At 37.8% G+C, this 20,877-nt stretch overlaps 1 protein-coding gene across 1 annotated transcript in view; it reads left to right on the forward strand.

The window, feature by feature from the left end:
• hydin (HYDIN axonemal central pair apparatus protein) overlaps positions 1-20,877 on the forward strand; it is a 120,542-nt gene that overhangs the window by 54,967 nt on the left and 44,698 nt on the right. The window contains exons 27-47 of the mRNA XM_055008991.1: positions 1,086-1,310; positions 1,410-1,584; positions 2,931-3,061; positions 4,628-4,755; positions 5,131-5,267; positions 7,063-7,190; positions 7,323-7,436; positions 8,992-9,072; positions 10,287-10,436; positions 11,039-11,278; positions 12,452-12,581; positions 12,693-12,818; positions 13,001-13,171; positions 14,679-14,852; positions 15,153-15,319; positions 15,566-15,640; positions 16,832-17,015; positions 17,115-17,256; positions 19,137-19,284; positions 19,411-19,504; positions 19,629-19,732. Coding sequence (XP_054864966.1) covers positions 1,086-1,310; positions 1,410-1,584; positions 2,931-3,061; positions 4,628-4,755; positions 5,131-5,267; positions 7,063-7,190; positions 7,323-7,436; positions 8,992-9,072; positions 10,287-10,436; positions 11,039-11,278; positions 12,452-12,581; positions 12,693-12,818; positions 13,001-13,171; positions 14,679-14,852; positions 15,153-15,319; positions 15,566-15,640; positions 16,832-17,015; positions 17,115-17,256; positions 19,137-19,284; positions 19,411-19,504; positions 19,629-19,732 — 3,024 coding nt within the window. The remainder of the gene's footprint in view (positions 1-1,085; positions 1,311-1,409; positions 1,585-2,930; positions 3,062-4,627; positions 4,756-5,130; positions 5,268-7,062; positions 7,191-7,322; positions 7,437-8,991; positions 9,073-10,286; positions 10,437-11,038; positions 11,279-12,451; positions 12,582-12,692; positions 12,819-13,000; positions 13,172-14,678; positions 14,853-15,152; positions 15,320-15,565; positions 15,641-16,831; positions 17,016-17,114; positions 17,257-19,136; positions 19,285-19,410; positions 19,505-19,628; positions 19,733-20,877) is intronic.

Consider the following 20,877-nt stretch of genomic DNA (forward strand, 5'->3'; position numbering starts at 1 on the left):
TTTATTATACGTATCTCTATACTGATATGAACCTCCTCACATTAGACAAGAGACTGGACATAGAGGCTGCTGGTGATCACAGGATTTGCAGGAACTCAGGCTTGTTTCAGCTACTTCCATTATTTTGTGTTAATTTACTGCTTTTCTTGTTCTTCTCCTGCCATCTGTTTGCTCCTCCATGTGTCCCACATGGCATCTCTGACAAAACTAATTAGTTTTTTTTTCAAAACTTGGGATAATTATGCAATCTATCATTTAAAATATGGCAGATATGTTTGTGATTGTGAATGATAAAGTATTGGCTTCACTGATGCAGTTTTCTCACTGTTACAATCATCTTTTACTCTTCATTGTTTCTCTTCTTTCTGTTCTCACATAATCTAATCCTGGAGAATAAAACTGCAGGATAGGTGCTTGTATCTAATGTGTTTTTAAGATGAAATATCTAAGCTGATCGTGGTGTCAAGTATTTTGCCCACTTTTAATACTAGTGAGAAAAAGCCCATTAAGTTTGAATGTCACTGCTTAGTTTTTCCATGGTTTGGTCTGTTGCACTTCCACTCCCTCTTTAAGTATGCAAGCCATCCGGACGAGTTATCATTGATATTCAAAACAAGGACATATTGATTTTTGATTTTGTTGAAATAGCGATTCAGCAGAACATTTCTGCGACCTTCCTGTCTGTTCAGCATTCTTCTCTCTCCCTCTCTCTGGCCCGCTGTGTTGTTCTGTTGTAGTTAAAGATTAGATTTTTCCACCTAAGCTAGCAAGTCCTCAAACAACCCCATTTGTGCATGCACAGGAGCGCAGCTTTGAAATGGTCCAGCAGATTTACTCATATCACAGTAATACTGTAGAGCCAACTTATCTCCAGTCCTATTATATTTTCATGATGCATATTACCATAAACCATTAGGTGCAAATAGAGGCCAACACCATGAATACACTGAAAAATTGATGTTTTCTGTTTTAGTTTCAATATTACAATATGTACAAAACACTAGGTGGAGTAGTTTGACTGTTTGCCATAAAGCTGCTTTACATAAGTTTTATCTCTCTTCTCAATCTGCTTCTTTTTCTGTTAGCTTTTTCAACATGTTGGGGAAGTTGAGGTGATGCTCAGAAATACAGGCAAGGTGGGCTTCAAATTCAGCATATGCCCCCAAAATGGGAGCAAGGAGGAGGCGGATGAGGAGTCAGGAGGCGAACTGAAGGCCTGGGAGGAGGATGGGCAGCAGCAAGAAGACAGTAAACTAAATGAGGAAGAGCAGGAGGTCAGACCTGGCTGGCCGACAGTCATCCCTGCTGTGGTGAGTTCAGCCAGTGTGGATGTCTGAGGGTTTCATTATTATATTTATGGAGGATTTTACCAGTTTTTTCACACGTGTTTGTTTGTGTTTGTGTGTCAGGGTTACATAGATGCCGGTAAAGAGCAGCGTCTGCGTGTGCTCTACCTCCCAGGCTTCCCCGAGGTGTTTGAGAAGCTGCTTCAGCTGCAGGTGGCTTTCCTCCCTCCGCAGGACGTCACCCTGAGTGGAGTGGGAGTATTCCCAAGGATCAGCTTGAATTTGCCACGAAACTTGTGTAAGCATAAATATGCACTCATACACACGGATATGCTTTTATGCTAAGTCAACAAGCCCATGGACAGAACTTTGCAGTGATTTATAGTTGCAATATTTAATTCTTATTTTGATGCTTGTCGTTATATCACAATATGTATCTGCAATAGAATAACTGCTAATATTTTGTGTTTGTCCTAATTGCCTGGATGTATTTATGGTGTCAGGTAATGCCACCGGATGAAATTCCTCTCTAGGCACTTCAACAGACACTTTAGCCTTTTCAGACATGGAATATGCAACATTTCTGGCCTCATCAGTCTGTTAAAGTGACGACATTCTGTCATTTAGGTATAGATCGCTTTTACATAAACCTGTCTCACGTTTTAATCCAGTCACACTCGTGACAGTGTCGGACAGGGACACAGTAATATGAATAATGCATAACAGCACACTAATAAACAAAACACAAAATTGTGACTAGAAAGTTTATTACGGTATACTGTCCAAATAACTAACACCATAGATGGTTTAGGATTTCATAAACTGTGAAAATTTTGTCCATGTATGATGATAATCTATTGTTTACCAGCAGTAAAGTGAAAAGATCCCGACAGCTGTGATGGAGCTCACACTGCTATGCAACAAATGATTAAACTGCATTTCAGTGTGTTACAGCTTACCTGTTTAAGGTGAAGAGAAGTTCAAACTGTGACCTGATTACCTAGATTACATTTATTACATTTATTATTAATGAGTCTCATTACACACAGCTGTTACAATCTCTGGCTTTATCAGTGAATCTTATTTTCATGGGCTTTGCAAAATGTGTCTTTTCTGCTCTGTGACTTTTTCGGTTTGATATTTGGGTAAAAACCTTTAGCAATACGCTTGACACTTTCTTGTGCTTGCCGATACGTTACCATGACAACCTGCAGTGCAGACTTGTGCCGTGTTGAAAGTGATACAGAAAAGCTGCGTGGTCCGATCTGTCATTTAGAAGTGAAGCCGTTATGGTTGGATAACATCAGATTAACAGAAAGGAGTCATCATAGTAATCATAGTTAAACTAATGGTAGTGTAAAGTAAGTTTACCATTTAATGTACTCTAACAGTTTATTTCTCCACATGAAGGAATTATCAGAGAACTGAATTAGCTACACAACACCGCTGGCCTCCTAGAAATGCTTTTGCTAACTTATGTTCACTGCTTAGCTTTTCAGCCTCTTTTGTATTAGAAAGAATTCAAGTCCAGTTTTCTTGCAGATGGACAGGTGTCCCTCATATTCATGTCTTTCTGCTAACAAACATCGAGACATAAATACAAGTTTTTATTCCTGCGCTGGTCTGACACTGATTCTCTTGCAGCAGATGAGTGCTACAGTGATGTGGTGCAGCAGGCCAGAGCAGCTGTGGAGGCAGATAGAGTCAGAGAGGAGCTTATGGATGGAATTACTGCTGGCGGAGGAGCAACAACAGAAGCTGCCTGCACATTCACAGTCAGTAACTAGAATAAACAACATTCATGTTGGTGAAAACCTTGCGTTTTTCTAAAATCTGGTTTTTGATGATTTAGAAAAAATGCTCCTACATTCTGATTTGTAAGCATGTTCTCAGAAGATACCAACTTTTTGATTCAATGTTGTGGTTATGTAGGATAGTAATAAGTGTATATGGTGAAAACTATAGCTGTAGTGTTTTAGTCTAGCACAAAAAATAACTCATTTCTAAAGGATTTAACCTGATTTAACAATGGTTTGTACCCTGAGTAAAATATAATGTTTATTTTCAACAATATTTTTCTACAAACTGTGGTTTAATGTAGTTTTTCTTGTTTCTTGTTCACAAAAAAATATATTTTTCTGTGTATATATCTGTATAAATGACTGTGTCATTGTGGTCAGGCATTATGCTGCACATTTTCCAAATGTGTTTTCTTTCCATATGGGTACAGCAGTGCCACTGCGTCTGTGCTGTATTCTGCAGGGCTTTCCCTGCTTATCTGTGTATTGATTTTCCTGGTAGTCCTATTCACCTGGACAAGAAGCACAGAATTATACTGGAAATTGCTATTTTCTGCTTATCCCCTCCGCATTTACTCACAGTTTTATGTGTCTTCTCAGTGAGCTTTCAGACATTTCCCCCTAACGCATGAAAATACAAACATTTCCAGAGTAGAGAAGCATTGTTTCCTAGGAAATCAATAATTCCTGACAAATAACTTGAGGAAATGCCAACATTACTGCTTCATCTCCAGAAGCACCTGACCTGAGTATGATCTGTTGTTTTTAAGGAATTTTTTTGATTTTCAGGTTTTGCTTTATTTGTTCATTAAACTGTGACCAGTGAAATGATAGAACAAGACGTGTGCATTTAAAATTTGACTATGATTGTTAATATTTCCAATTGACAACTATTAGTAAAACAAATACACTTAGTTTCCTGATGCATAATACAAATACCTGCAATTCATTTTTGACTTCTGGAAGCATTAAGATGTATCAGATAACATTCTGTAAAGTAACTTTATTTACTGGAAATAGCATTCAAATGCAACTGTGCCTCAAAGAGCTGAATAGGCCAAGTTCTAGTATCACAAATAAAGTGAAAATGGAGGTAGCTGGTAGCTTTATTTCATTTTTATCTTATGAAGGCAGTCTTGAGTCAACAAATGTTGGATATATTCAGCTACCAGTCTCACTGATTACAGTGTGTGTTTGTAGGTATCTTCAGTTTTTATTCTGACTTGCTGTTAAACTCTGAATGCAATATCCTCGTTTTGATCACTCCTTCCCTTGACTGAGATCTTTTACAGTCATAGACTTTTCTCAGGCAGCCTGCTCTGCTTTACAAGGCCGCTATCATCCAGTATTGTGTGATATATTCTGAAAGGGAGCTGAAAAAATATATTTGGAGGTACCTTGAATTTTTGGTCTTCCCTGTCAGACCTTTTTCTTGCTTATGTAACTCTTAAAAACTTTTTTGGTAACTTCTGAGTGTTTACTTACCTCTTCTTCTGTATCCCCCTGCCATTTTATTTTCCCTCTTTTGCTTGCTGTCTCCAGTATGAAGAGCTGCTTCACATGGAGATCGAGAGATTTCTGGTCAAAGAAAATGCTCTCGCTGTGTCCGGTAGCCTGCTGGAGCGCAGAGACTCGCAAGGTTTCTCGGCAAAGTGGCAAAAACTCAGCAAGTACGTACAAAAACACACACAAACACTTTGGCTTAACAGATGGTCCTCTCACTGGACTGAGGGGAGAACTGTGTGAAACTGTGCTGTGGAATTCTCAGTCTTCCTTAATGAATGTGGGTGTTTTTATTCTATCGTACTTCTGCAAATTAGCGGCTGCATAGTGTGCATTAGCTGTTTTCACTTTGTGTACTTCACGACAAATAAAACATATATAATAAAGTTGATTTCCAAGGCAAAAAGTTGTATTCCATTGAAACAAAAACTCTTCTCACATCTTAGTAAAATATACTACTAAAATGTCAAATCCTGCTACAGAAAACACTTGTTACTCATGTTTTACGTACCTCTCTACTCCAACCTGTTTCCTTCCCCCAGGTTCCTACTCCCAGAGTATGTCCTCGATTTTGGTTATGTTATTCTTGGCAGCGTTGTAAGTCACACTGTAAATGTCACCAACAGTGGATCAATACCTGTGTCCTTCAGCGGCAATTACAAGAATCTTGCAGGAACAGGTAACTCAATGCCTACCTTTATCATGCGACATTTTTAGTTCGTCATTGCTCCTTTCTTTCTCATAATGTGATTTTTCAGTATTCCTGCAATTATGCCAAACACTTGGTTTGATGATGCTCGTGGCAGTGGTAAATTAAACTCAACTGTGCTTTTATGCCACAAGATACAAATACAAAAGGTGTGTAGTATTATGAAAAAGTTTTATGCATTTCACATATTTCCTAAATACTATAACAATTTACACATCAGCATACCGCTTTAAGGATTTAAAAAAAAAAAACAAAACTGTAGGAGTTTATGGACTTTTGACCTAGTGTGTGATGAAACACTTAAACTAAACAAGTCCTGCAAGTCCTGAAGAACAACTAGACTCGTGTGCTGAAACAGAAACACCTGAGACTGCTGAAGAAGTGACTAAAAAATGTACATAATGGAACGAGTGCAGGCACAATGTGATCATCCTGCATCACCAAGGTATGTCAAAGGCAGACGGGTATTTCTAGACGTGCTATCAAAGCTCATCTGAAGAAGAAATGAGTGAGGCTGAAGAGTAGAAACACTTTTCAGCCAGGGAAGCTCATTATAGTAGATCAATCAAGATGATTTCCCTTTGAAATCCAAAGATGTCTGGCAGTGCCATTAGCTCAGGAATGGCAGGAAGTTTAGGACTGTAGTACAACCTGTCTCATTTAGTTAACTCTGGTCTGAAGTGGTCTTTATGGATGACGTGCTACCAAGGTGTTGTTTCCCCTATGGGAAAATAAATCCAAACGACTCAATTTGCTCATAAAAAACGCATGAAAATTATTAAAATAGGCCACAGGTGATCTCAAAAGGTCCGTCTCTGATAAGTTTATATTTGAAATATATAGCTCTAGCTGCAAACATTACTGCAAGGGTTAGTATCGTCAAGTAAGAGTAAAGCATGGAGGAGTTTCTTTCTTGAATTGGTACTATTGATGTCCCATTATTCATATCTTCTCATCCAGTCTGATAACATTTTCCTAGATAATGCTCACTTGAAGTAGTGCATCTTAGTTGTAGTACCTGGTTGTGCCACCAGATGGAGCCTCTTGCTGTTTAATAATGTAGCAACCAGAGAAGGCGGTGACTCCAACTACCTGCTGTTTGTGTTGGCAAGAATTAAGAGTGTTTAGCTCGCAACAGGCCACCATGACAAGGTCTTCTATGGTTCTTAATGACCTCCAGCCGGTGCTCGTTATGACAGATGTAAACAAGGGATTGGGTTTAGGTTTGTGGTGGTAGCGATCAGTTAAAAAAATGTCTTTATCAGCCCATAATTGGTCTTTCTTCAGTGCTGAAAGGCATAGGTACGTTCATATCCATAATGCAGTACCATCATGGAGGTATCTGATCGTTCCCAAATTCTTTCTGCTACAATGAAAACACCCCAAATATGAGACTAAATCCACAGAAGATCTGAGTGTAGTTTTATCCAGGAAAACTGGTCCTGATTTATTACCAAAGAATAGTCAAACCAAATGTTTGAGCTAGTGTCTTTCTGGTAATGGATAGACAAAATCTGTCCATGCGATGTTCATGGAAGGCATCCTGACTTTACAGTGATTTTTCATATATGCCTAAGCCTTTTTGTACAGTACTGTGCAGGAAGTAAAAATGAACAGTTTAGTCAGCTAAACCAGAGCATGCACACACAAAACACACATAAATCTCATGTTTTGACCATATAAAATTTTGTATTTTCTATTTCTACCTAATTGCTCACACTCTGTAGTCATGCAATAAATATTAATTGTCAATGGTCCTTTAAAGGGTTCACAGCAGAATTTGAAAGAGTGAAGAACCTGCCCTGTGGTGAGACCCAAACTTTTACTGTTAAATTCGATCCTCAAGGAGCCAACGTGAAGATGGGCGACATGAGTGTCATCATGCTAATACAGGTAAACATGGACATGACCATAAACCTGTGATTATTTCACAATTGTATTTCTTAGTCTTTGTTGCTTTTGATTCTCTGTTTAATTAGCAGCTTTGTGACTTTGTGCTAAAGATGGAGTTGCTTGGTTTTGCAGGTTTCAAGTGGTCCAATGGTTCAGGTGCGACTGCGTGCAGTGGTAACCAAGCCAGCCGTCACCACTTCCAGGGAAACACTGCAGTTTGACACAGTGCAGTGTGGCATGTGTCAGGTAATGCAGTATATAAAAAAATGGATTAAAATGTAATATTATGTAGCCCTACTTTCCTCAAGGTGAAAAGCTACAGAATAAAAGTTGGAGGTTTGTAACCTATGAGACCCGTACAGGATCAGATGGGCACCACATTTGAATCCAATTCACGTTTACAGCACATTTTATTGCACTTTAATGTAATCATCATGCATAAGTAGAAGAACAGGAAAATAGGTGAAAGTCCTAAGGGCTTAACACTGCTGAGTGTGTGCATGGAACACTAATTAGGGCCACTAACGAGAGACCAGCGTGGTGCTTCACTGTGGTGCCATCTTGCGATTATTTACTGTAAAATCAGGTCAAGTGAATTATTTTCAAGTATTTCTTCTTATCACACCTAAGCTCTTGAACAGTAAATATTAAAATAAATAATGCGGCTTTCCAGCTTCTTATTCTTTAGTATTGGTTTGCGTTCCAAAAGACATCCAAGATGCTGTGATTTTAAATCTAAAAATCCTTTATTCATTTGGAGACGCAGATGAACACTCTGAGTCAAAACATATTGGTTTAATTGTATCTTAATACCAGATTTTTAAGTTTAAATTGTTTAAATCAGAGTGCTTTGGATACTTTGTGGACTGTCGACCAATACTATGGACTAAGAATTGGAATATTCATTATATTTTCATCTTTACTTAAAGCACCTTATTTAGTATTCAGTATTTTTACTCTACTAACATTATTGTTCTTAATCCAGTGCAGCACTCCCTATTTTTCTTCCAACTGTACGCTTAAACCTTGACTATCTTAAACTTAAAAAAAATAATGCTAGCTTTAGTCAGGTTAATCTCCATAATTAATAATAGCATTAGATTTTAGCCTTATTTATCATAGTCAGCCAAAGTTGTATCATATATAGTTTATTGTAGGGTTTAAAACCTTAATATTGGAACTACTGAGATAAATTAACACCATAAATAGCACTGTAGAGTTTTAACCTCAGTATTTCAACTAGTTACTTCAGAATCCCACTGTTTTTTCTGAAACTGAAAAGCACTTTTGCACAATGGCAGTTGCCTTAAATGTCCTATACAAATAGTGGTGACTTGACTATAGCAGAGTTTATAAATATAATACAGTAGTCAAATCTGATAGATTTCTAAGCATGAAAAAGTCTTTCAGTGTCTTCCTTTGACAGGGTTGAAAGTAGGAAATATTTCTGAGATGGTAAAATGCATTTCAAGTGATGTTTCTTACCTGGGATTGAAAAGCTAGGTCAAGGTCAACATGGTACCAAGTTCCTTTCATGCTTCATGCTATTTATTCATAGTCGGCTTTTTAAAATGAGCACTAATGTGAGTTTGTCTTTTGTTGGCCTCTTAAAGACATGTATAAATGTCTTCGATTTACACCCAGTTCTGAATTATATCATAGTGACACGCTTAAATGATAAGTGATTTTATGTTAATGCACCTTGAAGGACATTTGAATTAACTCTGTTTAAGCCAGACAAGACAATGCATTTGTTTTTGCATAATGTAATAATCCTGTGCTTTCTAACCTTTCCCATCAGATGAAGACAATACAGCTGCTAAATGACGAACCCGTGCCTTGTTATTGGAGCATAGCTGAGGAGGTGAAGCCTTTCAAAAAGGTACAACTGTTGTTTTGTGGATACATTTTCTCATAGAAAATGTATCCACAAAATAGAAACTGTTTCCATGTCAGGTTGTCCGGTTGCACAGTGATCCTGATTGAATGCCTATTTTCAAGTCCAGCCACATTCTCAGTTGGAATGACGTTGGGGTGAATGAGTGTTTTGTCTCATATCTTGCTGGAAAACAAATCTTCCCAGGTCACAGATGGCATCAAATTTTTCCAATACTGTGTTACATTTATAACATTTGTGACATTTCTTGTTACATTCCCACATCATGATGCTGCCACCACCATGCTTTACAGTTGGAATGGTACATTTGTGATGATGTGCAGTGTTTGGGGTCTTCCAAACATGCCGTCTAGTCTGATGGTCAAAAGCTCAATTTCAGAGCAAAGGCTCATTCTTCCAGTTGACTTCAGAGTCTCCCACATTCCTTCTGGCAAACTAGTTGAGATATAACATGATAACCTGTCATGAGATTTAAACAGTGGCTTTCTCCTTGCTACTCTCCAATAAAGCTTTGACTGATGGAGAACAGATAACAGTTGCTGTATGCACAGTCTCCTCCATGTCAGCCACTGACACTTGTTCTAGTAGTTGTCTTGGTGACCTCCTTCATTCGTCTCTTTCTTGCACGGTCACTCAGTTTTTTAAGACAGCTTGATCTACTCAGATTTACATATGTGGTATATGCTATATCTTTTCCATTTCTTAATTAGGAATTTATCCATACTCCAAAGGATATTAAATGACTTGGAAACTTTCTTGCTACTTTTTAATAATCCTGAAACAAATTCACTACACTCAGATAATCTCCACTTTATTAATTGTGTTATCTCTAGCACAAAATAACTGCGTCTTTGCTGAAACAGGTAATCCACTTTAAAGGAGGTGACTATGTATGCAGACACTTAGTTTGCATTGTCTATTTTTAATTCATTCACATTACTTTGTAGAAATCTGTTTTCACTTTGACATGAAAGAATCTTTTTTTGGTAAATTCTTTATAAAAAAAAATTACACTTATCATGATTCAGTGTTGAAAAGTAATACAAGGAGAACACTGTAATAATAATAATAATAATAATAATAATAATAATAATAATAATAATAATAATAATAATAATAATAATAATGTAATGTATAAAATATAGACAAATACAGACATTAGTGCATTATGGTGAGCCCTGCTGTTCTTGATTCCTCAGTTCGATAAGTTCCTGCCTCTTCATAAGCGTAAAAAGATCCTGCAGGAGCAACGTCCACCTCCACCGGTATTTGAGATGATTCCCTGCTCTGGCCTGCTGTCACCTTGTGAACGGGTCAACGTCAATGTCAAGTTCAGCCCAACTGAGGGGGTAAAAGCTTTTCTCATGTTACAGTGATAAGTAGCAGTAGTAGTATACAGTTAGGTATACACTACCCCTCAGAAGTTTGGGGTCACTTAGGAATGTCCTTATTTTTGAAAGAAAAGCAATTTTTATCAATGAAGATAACATTAACTTAATCAGAAATATGGTCTAGATATTGTTATTGTGGTAAAATGACTATTGTAGCTGGAAACAGCTGATTTTTAATGGAATATTTCCATAGGGGTACAGAGGAACATTTCCAGCAACCATCACTCCTGTGTTCTAATGCTACATTGTGTTAGCTAATGGTGTTGAAAGGCTCATTGATGATTAGAAAACCCTTGTGCAGTTATGTTAGCACATGAATAAAAGTGTGAGTTTTCATGGAAAACAGGAAATTGTCTGGGTGACCCCAAACTTTTGAACAGTAGTGTATTTCATAGCGCTGTATCATGAATGTAGGTTATTGCTTTGGTATTTTAAGACATAAAAATTTGTATTTCTAAAATAAGTGCAAAATGCAGAATAATACCATGTGCAAAGGGAAGTCTTAAAGGATTGTTACAAAATAAAAATGAGAATGCTGACCTAGTGTATGCGTCTTTCAGCGTGCGTACAGCAGGCGGCTGGTGGTCCGTGTGGCTGACAGCACCCAGCAGGTGTTTGTTACAGCTCAGGGTCAAGGCAAAGAACCACAGCTGGAGTTCTGCCCATCGGTCCTGCAGCTGGAGCCTTGTCTCCCATTCAACACCGAAACCGAAGCTGAGGTCACCGTTAAAAACCCCTGCTCGTTTCCCATCGAGTTTTACTCCCTGGAATACGACACACAGTACCTCACAGAGGAAAAGGTAGCTCTCATTTTTACTTTCCGTAACAATACATTTATTTTCTTAAAAATACATATGAAAGTTGTGAAATGTTATGCAATGCTATCTCTGGTCTCATTGATGGAATTCTGCATGATTACATTGAGATTATAAAGGGAAAAATAAAGACAGTAGGAAGCAAATGAGCAAGCAAAGTTGTCAGCTCATGATATTACATCTTCCTCAGGTACAAAGTCAATAAAACACACAGCATAGTTGAATGAAAAGTCGTAAACCATTCATCCCCCAGGTGGGAGCATAATCACAGTCACAGGAAGTTACAGAAAGGCTAAAAGACATAAAAGCAAACAGAGAAAGAAATGTATTCACATAACGCTATTACAGAGTTTTATGTTTCTGCCACATTTTGCTTTTTTCTTTTTCTGTTGTTTTCTTTTGTGTCTCTAATGTGAAAAAATGACACTGCAATGTGTATTAACTCTCTAAACCCCAAGCATTTTTTGCTCCTCTCACATTTTTCCTCACTGTGGACTCATTTTTCACTACAATATAAATCCTGCACCCCTATAGAAACAAAACAACTAAAAGTAATTTTACAAAAGTGGAATCATTTGGAATAAGCGTGTACACATGCAAGTCATGGGAAAATATGTTGGCTCTACATACTATAGACATTTTACTACTTATATTTTTACAACCTCTACAGACTAGGCATTTTTCATACTTTTAGAGATTTATTTACCTTCAACATGCCATGCTAGGGATATTTTATTGATCGAGTATGTTTTATTTTGCCCTCAGTCTCTCTAATAATTTGCCATACTTGTCTTCTTTTTGCTTTGCTTTAACACTGCCTGCAGTTCAGCCGAATAGCCCCTCTATTTTTGTTACTGTACTGCTGGTTGCAGCAGTTTTTTTTTAATAGAATCTGGTTAGTGCAAACAGTTTATATTTTGGTGAATTTGTAAACGAGACATCAAGAATAAAGGTAACATGCCTTTTCGACCTGCTAGTAGATGTGAGAGTTCAGGGGGTTAATATCACTTCTATCCCTTCAGAGCTGAGTGTAGGACATATATGAAATCATTTTACCAATTTGTCCCTCTGACTAATTGTTTACTTTTAATTCACCCCTCTGTGTTCATGTTTGTGTCTTTCTCTGTTTCCTCTTCCTCATAACTTTGTCCTGTGCAGGTCCTGCGTCTGCTGCAGGGTTACGATGAGAACAACACATTGCTGCTTCCTCCCAGGATCCCTGGAGAAGCTCTTCCTGCAGAACTGCTGGACTATTACAAGGACCACTGCTCTGTGCTGAAAGACGATGGTAGCGTCAGCCACACGTTGTCATAAGTGATATTGCACACCTACACGTGTCAGTGCCTGTTTGTTTTGGTGTCCATCATGATGTCTGTTCTAATCTATCTACGTGCACCAGAGCTGAAGGCAGGCGTGGATAAAGATGAAACTAAGGAAAATGACACGCAGGAAGGAATAAAGGAGTCAAAACGAAATGATTCCCATCCAGAAATTAGCACTCTGAGTGTGAGACCAGCAGAAGTATGTAAGTACAACCATTTCACAAGCAGAGTTTCAGACCGGAGGCAAATGCAATTTAGTGTGATTTCCACAGACACTGTGTAATATTAGAAGATTAAATGCTCAGTTTTAACTTTTCTTGTTCATAAAAAGAACATTGAAGTCATTGCTTTCTCTCTCTAAAACTTGGAAGTTCTGTGGATTCAGTTGTTTCAGAGTTGACCAGAGAGGGAAGCAGTGGCAGACTGGGACAGTTGGAGATGACTCCCGTCTCCAGAGCAGTCGCCCGACATATGGGTGTCGACCTGTCACCTGAGAGTCTGGCTGCACGCAACCGCAGAGGCATCACTCTTATTGTACATGGAGCCCCGCTGACTGGTAAAAACAGCAGATTTTGCACAGGATAAAGTAAAGTCAATTCAAAGGGACTGCATAATGTACAGGGACCATTCAGGAGTATCTATATTTCTGCATATATATGACCTAAAACATCATCGGGTTTTCATATAACACCTGAATGTAGACAAAAAACAGCCCAATTTAACAAAATAGACAAAAATGTTGCACTTTATTATTTATGTATTGTGGAAAGTGATACAATATTGCATGTCCGTGAGCACAAAAACTATGTAAACCTCAACAATTAGCTTTTAATTGAATTTAGAGACAGTCAGTAGTGAGTGTGCGCCTTGTTTTATGGAATAAACTGGAATCTATCGAAGTCTGATCCTCGCAGCATGTGTTTTGTGGAGGTGTATCATTGCACATGCAAAGGTGATTTCAGAGGAACTCAGAAACTTAGCTGTTGATGCTCATCAGGCTGGAAAAGTTTAGAAATCCTCTCCCAAGAGTTTGGACTCTACCAATCTACAGTAAGACAGACTGTGCACAAATGGAGGAAACTTAGGGCCACTGCTAGCCTTCCCAGGAGAACAAAGATCACTCTGAATGCAAGGGGAATAGTTGTAAGGTCACAGAAAAACCCAGTGCTTCTCTCACGTTGGCTGGTAATGTGGATGTCCACAATCAAGAGAACACCAAACAACAATAGTGTGCATGGCAGAGGTAAAAAGTAAAATGTTGTGTCATTGGTTTAAATGTGAAGCGTTACGTTTGGAGAAAGGAAAACACACATTCCAGGACAAGAAATGTATCCCATCTGTGTAGCATGAAACAATGACTGCTTATGTATGGTGCAAACTCTGTATAAGTAAGGGTGAGGTCTGCTGGCCGCCATTCATGAAACAGTGAATTCAGAATTACACCATTTAACTCCAAAGAAAAATGTTAAATCATCTGTCTGTGAACTGAATCTTGAGAAAGTTGGTCAACAGCAAGATAGCCACCCTGATCACAAAAGTCTTTCTACTAAAGAAATGATTAAAGACTAATAATGTTCATGTTCTGGAAGAGCCAAGTCAAAGTTTGGACCTTAATCCAATAAAAATGTTGTGCAAGGCATGAGGCGAGCAGTTCATATGAGAAAACCCACCAACAGCCCAGAGTTGAAACCGTTCTATACAGAGGAATGGGTCGAAATTCCTCCCTACTGATGTGCAGGACTGATTGACAGTTGCAGGAAAAGTTCAGCTGCAGTTTTTGCTGCACAAGATGGTCACATGATACACTGAAAGCAAATGTTCACATGCTTCTGCTGCTTACAGGTAGGTAATATTGTCTAATTTTCCTCAGTAAATCAATGACCAAGTGCAATATTTTTGTCTTCTTTGTTTGATTGGGTTGTTTCCAGCTACTTTTAGGGCTTGCATAAAAATGTGATGATGTTTTCATCCATTTTTATGCAGAAATATGACACAAAATCAAAAGGTTCACAACTTTCAAGCTCCACTGTAAAACTATGTTGTGCTTCCATTTTTTTTTTCAGATAAGAGCGGCACAGCAGCTGCTCTGGCGCGTCACTACGGAGCTGCATGCCTCAGTGTTGATGCTGTGGTTACAGATGTGCTTCTGAAAGGCACATCACCTGTTAGCCTGAGAGCAAGACAGCTGTATGACCAGGCTGCTGCACAGCACGCTCACAAGAAGGCTGAGGAGGCTGGTAAGCATCACATACTGTGTGTGTAATTTAGCTCTTTCTAAATGCTCCTTTGGGTTTTTGTCTCTGAATGTCTGTTTGGGAAGCCACAGCAGTGTAGATGTTAGAGAAGTGGCTGTAATGAACAGATGGGTGATGTTGATATGCAGTTTAACAAGGAGGTTAATCACCAACAGTGTGGTTAGCAGTAAAGGCCTGTGACTGCACTAAGCAGCTCTGTGATTAGACATTATAAATCTTCAATAATAAGGCAGAACACTGATGCAGATGACCACAATATAAATCTATCCTCCTTGTTTCCAGCTCAGGCTGCTGAAGAAGCCAATGAACCAGAACCAGCAGCAGCTCCTGAAGCCTCAGATTCCGTTGATACTGTGGAAGGTTTTGCAAAACACACTGAGGACAGCTCGAGTAAAAATGATTCCAAGACTCATCTGGACACTGAAAACCCACATGTTGCCCTTTGCCTGGTATGTTTACAGTAGCTGGTGTATTTTAGCCTCAGAATGGACATTTTACCATTATATAACCGTTATAGTCCACTTTTTTTATAACCTTTTTCTCTTTAAAGTAACTGTGTAAACCCACAGAATACATTTTATCTTTTCAAGTAATATCTCTGTATTAAGTCTGGGTACTAAGTTTGTAAATAGTTGTTCATACTGTGTAGCTTTTTAATATAACAAGGCAGTTAATTTGATGTGATTTCACTTCAGGGAGATGATGTGACTGTACTCAGCAGTCTCTTGCCTGAACAGCTTCTGGTTGATATTGTGGCAGAAAGATTTCAGGTCAGTTCACACACAGTTTGCTTTTAGTAGCGTACTTTGTGGCACACTGCTCAGGCCAAAGCCACTGAACCTTACATATAAAATAGTGCAAACAACTCCACGTTAATTCAAATACAAATACTGCATGCGTACTTTGGAAAAGTCCCAATCAATCAAGCAAGTTTATTGATATACATTACCATTCAAAAGTCTGGGGTCACCCAGACAATTTCATGTTTTCCATGAAAACTCACACTTTTATTCATGTACTAACATAACTGCACAAGGGTTTTCTAATCATCAATTAGCCTTTCAACACCATTAGCTAACACAATGTAGCATTAGAACACAGGAGTGATGGTTGCTGGAAATGTTCCTCTGTACCTCTATGGGGATATTCCATTAAAAATCAATTGTTTCCAGCTAGAATAGTCATTTACCAATCAATCAATCAATCAATCAATCAATCAATCAAAATTTACTTTTATAGCTCTTTACAACAGCCCAAAGGGGGACCAAAGTGTTCCACAGTGAAAAACAAGAGAATAACTTAAAAACAATGCAGTAACTTAAAACAGGACAAACAACCATGCTCGCATTTAGAATAATCATTTAACCTCAGCACATTTTTGGACACATTAACAATGTTTGGACTGTATTTCTGATTGATTTAATGTTATCTTTGTTGATAAAAAATGGTTTTCTTTCAAAAATAAGGACATTTCTAAGTGACATCAAACTTTTGAACAGTAGTGTCGCTTAGTCAAGATGCTTTATGGGCACAAAATAAAGCATGTAATAGACAAAATACAAATTACAGCAGAATAAAGTCAATTAAATTATTTGACTCAAAAACAATACAGACAAACTAAATTTAGGGTTGGGGTTATTAAAACTGATTGACTACAACAGAGGGAAAAGATTAGAAAAATAAAAGCATATAAATGATTAAAAATACTATAAACATGAATTCATATAGCATACAAGTTAAATATAAGTGCTCACAGTTTAATCCAGATCATTTGTGATAAAACTGCCTTCTTATAAACAATGAGAAAAATAACTGTCTTCATTGAAGTGAAGTTACAGACTTCCAGCTATTCGTTATTGTAATCTGGCAGATGCTGTGTGTTATATATGTAATTCCTAAAATGTGTCTTTTCGTGCTCGCTGTCTTGTCATTTTCATCCTCTCTGTGCTGAATGATAACAGTTAAACGACTGTCAGCGTGGAATAGTGATTGCTGGCCTGCAGTCTGTGTACACTCAGTCTGCAGTGAACGCACTGCAAGTTGTTCTCAAGGCCCTCAACAACCGCAAACACATCTATGCCGTCAACTTATCCGACTCCTACGCCGCCCTGAAGGCACGAGAAAGAGCTCAGAGAGAGGCTGAATGTAAACTATGCACCAGCACACGCATGCATTTATTCCTACATCAGGTGTACAGAATTCTAAATACTATCAGTCATATATATATTTTTTTATTTCCTCCAGATGCTCTGCAGAAAGAGCGAGCAGCCAGGGAGCAGCAGTGGATACAGGAGCTGGATGAGGAACAGTATGATGCTCTGTCAGAGGAGGAGAAGAGGAGCATCACTCAGCGACACCTGGACGCACTCAAACAGCAGAAACTCAGGTACTGACTGGAAGACGTGTAAAACTCTCTAAATTACACACACTTGAGGTAAATCGTTCGTTTTAACTTGACATATGCTACATGCTGCCTTCATGAGATGTCCTCCTTAGCAAGAGGCTGTGTGTTCTGCTGTGTTTGTTGTGTTTGTGTGTGTTTGTGTATTCACAGAATTGATATAAAAGTGTATAAAACCGACTTTTACACCGCTGTCAGAAATCAGTAAACAAAAAGACAAGTTTAGCAGCTGTAGTGTTAGAGGACCCAAACTGTTCTGAAAACTGTACAGCTGACTATAATGTGTCATCTGAAGAGAGGATGTGAAGCTGTAGGTGATTGTATACTGTTAGATGCAACAATGGGTGATAGAGAACCTGCAGACACATCCTGAAATACACCAAAAACAAGAATGAGCTTTTAGAAACTGCTGAGTAATGTGGCAAGTCATGATAAAAATGATAAGTGGACAGAATATTTAGTTTATGTTAGATTAAGACTTTATCGTTCCTCAGTCAAATAAATGTCAGTAACCATAGGGGAAAAAATGAAAAAGATTGTATTCAACATTACAAAAGTAACTCTGTGCAAAAAATTCAATCTAAAAATTAATCTTAAAAGAGCATTTCCTATTTTAATGACAGAAGTATTTGCCAAATATTGACCAAACCCAGATGCTTCCTTGTCTGACACAGAAAACCTACCCAGGAATTAGTCTGATTCTTAGGCCCTGTGAGCATTTGCATGGCAGTTCTGGAACATTTGAACTTTGTTTGTACCAAAAATTTTAACTACAAGATATTTAGTGCAAGTTCCCTTGAAAAATAAATAAAAATTACCTTGTTGACAAGCTAAAAGACAACACTTCATGAGCAAAAAATAAATAAATTAAAAGCAGTCAAGTCCATGGATGAGTATTGTTTAGCTTAGAGTACTTTTATGTTATTTGAGCAGAGTTGTAGGTGAGCTGGTGTGCTCGAGCTGCAGGCCATCAGGTGAATGTGTGTGACTACATAATTTACATTTTCATTATATGCACATTCTGAAACAAGCAACTGTATAGAGTTACATCTAAGCCATTTTAAGGCATGAAAGGATTAATAGTAGAGTAATTTTTTTTACATATCATAAATATATCTTGTATATACTGCATATAGAATATTCACATATTAATGTGTCATTTTCCACGTGTGACATTTTCTATGAATAAACCAGTTTCTATGAGTGTTTTCTCTTGAACATTGTGTATCGGTCACTGAATGGCTTTGAAATTTTTTCACTTTTCTTGTGATTATGAATGATGCAGAACGAACAAAGTGTTGAAGCAAGAAATAGAAGAGATTAAATAAAATTTAAGAAGCAATTTAAATGCTGAACAGTTAAAATTTAGAAATACAAGTAAATATTAGATGTGTCTGCCTCCCTGGATGTTTTTCATATTGTGTGCAATACCAGTTTGAAGGTTGACTCCTTAGATAATTTCCACTGTTAAGCTAATAGAAACAAAAAAATTCTCAATATTCAAAAAATGCTTATATAATTTGTTTTTAATATGGCATTTTGAAGCATTTGGAAATGTATAGTAACAGTACTTCTCCTTTGAAGATATATTTGTATTATTACAGTTGTGTTTTACTATATTTTCATTGATTCTTATATATCCCCAAGGGAGGAATATACATTACTAAATAATAAATCATCTATTAAATGTTACATTTACTGCATATAAATGCTAAATAAGGGACCTTACTGTGAAAGTGTTGCAGAAGTTCCCTCTAGAGTGTAGATTTTGCTCACTAATGCTTATTAGACTGTGGGTTTCCTGAATACATAGCCATTTATTTTAAAGAACTCAATGTACTTAAAAGAATATGCCTGTTTGTCAGGGAGCAGATGGAGAAAGAGCTGGAAGAAAAGAGGCAACAAGAGGAGATAGAGAGGCTCAGAGAAGAAGACTTGAAGAAGAAGAAAAAGGCAGGAAAGAAGGACCATAAAGAAGTAGTGAAGAAGAAGAGGTTGCTGGAGAGAAACCACGTCTGTATATGAAGCCCAGCTCCCCTCTTTTAAATACTTCCTGTGTGAACAGAAATACATGCAAACTCCAATACATGCTGTCCAATTAGTGCTCTTGTTTATTCATTTGTTTCATTTCCTCTGCAGTCATCAGGAACCCCGAATGGACAGAAGATGTCTCTCGGTAACAACTCGAAAGAGTCGCTAGTGGATGCAAAAGAGCATTCTAATTCAAATGAAGGTGCAAGAAACTGTAAAACAAAACACAACATTGAAATTCTTAAATATTTTTTATTAACTTCCTGCAAAATGTGAGTAGTACGAGATAAATAATACAAACTGTAATCTGATCTCTGTTCCTGCAGTGCATCCTGGGAAACAGGCTGATGATTCACAAAAGCAGACAGAAGAAACCAAAACATCGAATGCAGAATCTCCTCAACCTACAGGCAAAGTGGAAAAAGAAAAGGTCAGTTTAGGCAAAAACAGCAGCACAGTAAACCCCGTTGCATCATACACTACCATTTAAACGTTTGGGGTCACTTAGAAGCGTCCTTATTTTTGAGAGAAAAGCAGTTTTTTCAATGGAGAACATTAAATGAATCAGAAACACAGTCTAGACATTGTTAATGTGATAAATGACTATTCTAGCTGGAAACAGCTGATTTTTAATGGAATATCTCCATAGAGGTACAGAGGAACATTTCCAGCAACCATCACTCCTGTGTTCTAATGCTACATTGTGTTAGCTAATGGTGTTGAAAGGCTAATTGATGATTAGAAAACCTTTGTGCGGTTATGTTAGCACATGAAGAAAAGTGTGAGTTTTCATGGAAAACATGAAATTATCTGGGTGACCCCAGACTTTTGAATGGTAGCGTAAGTGTTAGAATATTCGGGTTAATACCTCCCTGAGTAAGTGTGTTTTTAAAAAAAAAAAAAAAAACAGGCCTCAATGAAATATGATACTGAACTTTCAGTTGAAAAAATAGCTGAAACTTAAACTCTTAATAAATATCCCTATAAGTTCTCTATATATGGGTGTAAAACTCACACAAAAATGTTACAAAAGTATATAAAACAGACTTTTACTTAGCTGCCTGAAATCAGCCAAAGTACAATATAAACAGAAAGTGCAGCACTCTGCCAAGAATGCTCAGTCGTTGTATCATTTCCAACAGATAAGTCCTGATATGTCCGCAGCAGTGGATTTGTAGTAGGATCACAATCGTGATTGTCAGCAGGCAGCTGACATAGTGTTCACTTGTTGTCATAGTTACAGTGACGCCATGCTGCTATCTGGCAATGATACAGAAATTTTTAACAAATCCGCAGATCCAGACTATAAGCTGCATCACAGCCAAAATCTAATCACTTGGTCCTTGTGTCATTTCTGACCGTCAGTGAAAATTTCATCCAAATCCGTTTGTCCGTTTTTGAGTAATGTTGCTAACAGACAGACAGGCGGACAAACAGGCGGACAAACATACGCCGATTGTCACATGAATCTGCCATGTTCCTTAGCGGAGTAATAAGTTTAGCAGAGCACGTCATGGTGTTAGAATAGCCGTCTCCAACCTTTTTTGCACCACGTACTGGTTTCAAGCAAGACAA

Source organism: Amphiprion ocellaris, chromosome 3, assembly GCF_022539595.1.
Source record: "Amphiprion ocellaris isolate individual 3 ecotype Okinawa chromosome 3, ASM2253959v1, whole genome shotgun sequence".
Taxonomy (NCBI): Eukaryota; Metazoa; Chordata; class Actinopteri; family Pomacentridae; genus Amphiprion; species Amphiprion ocellaris.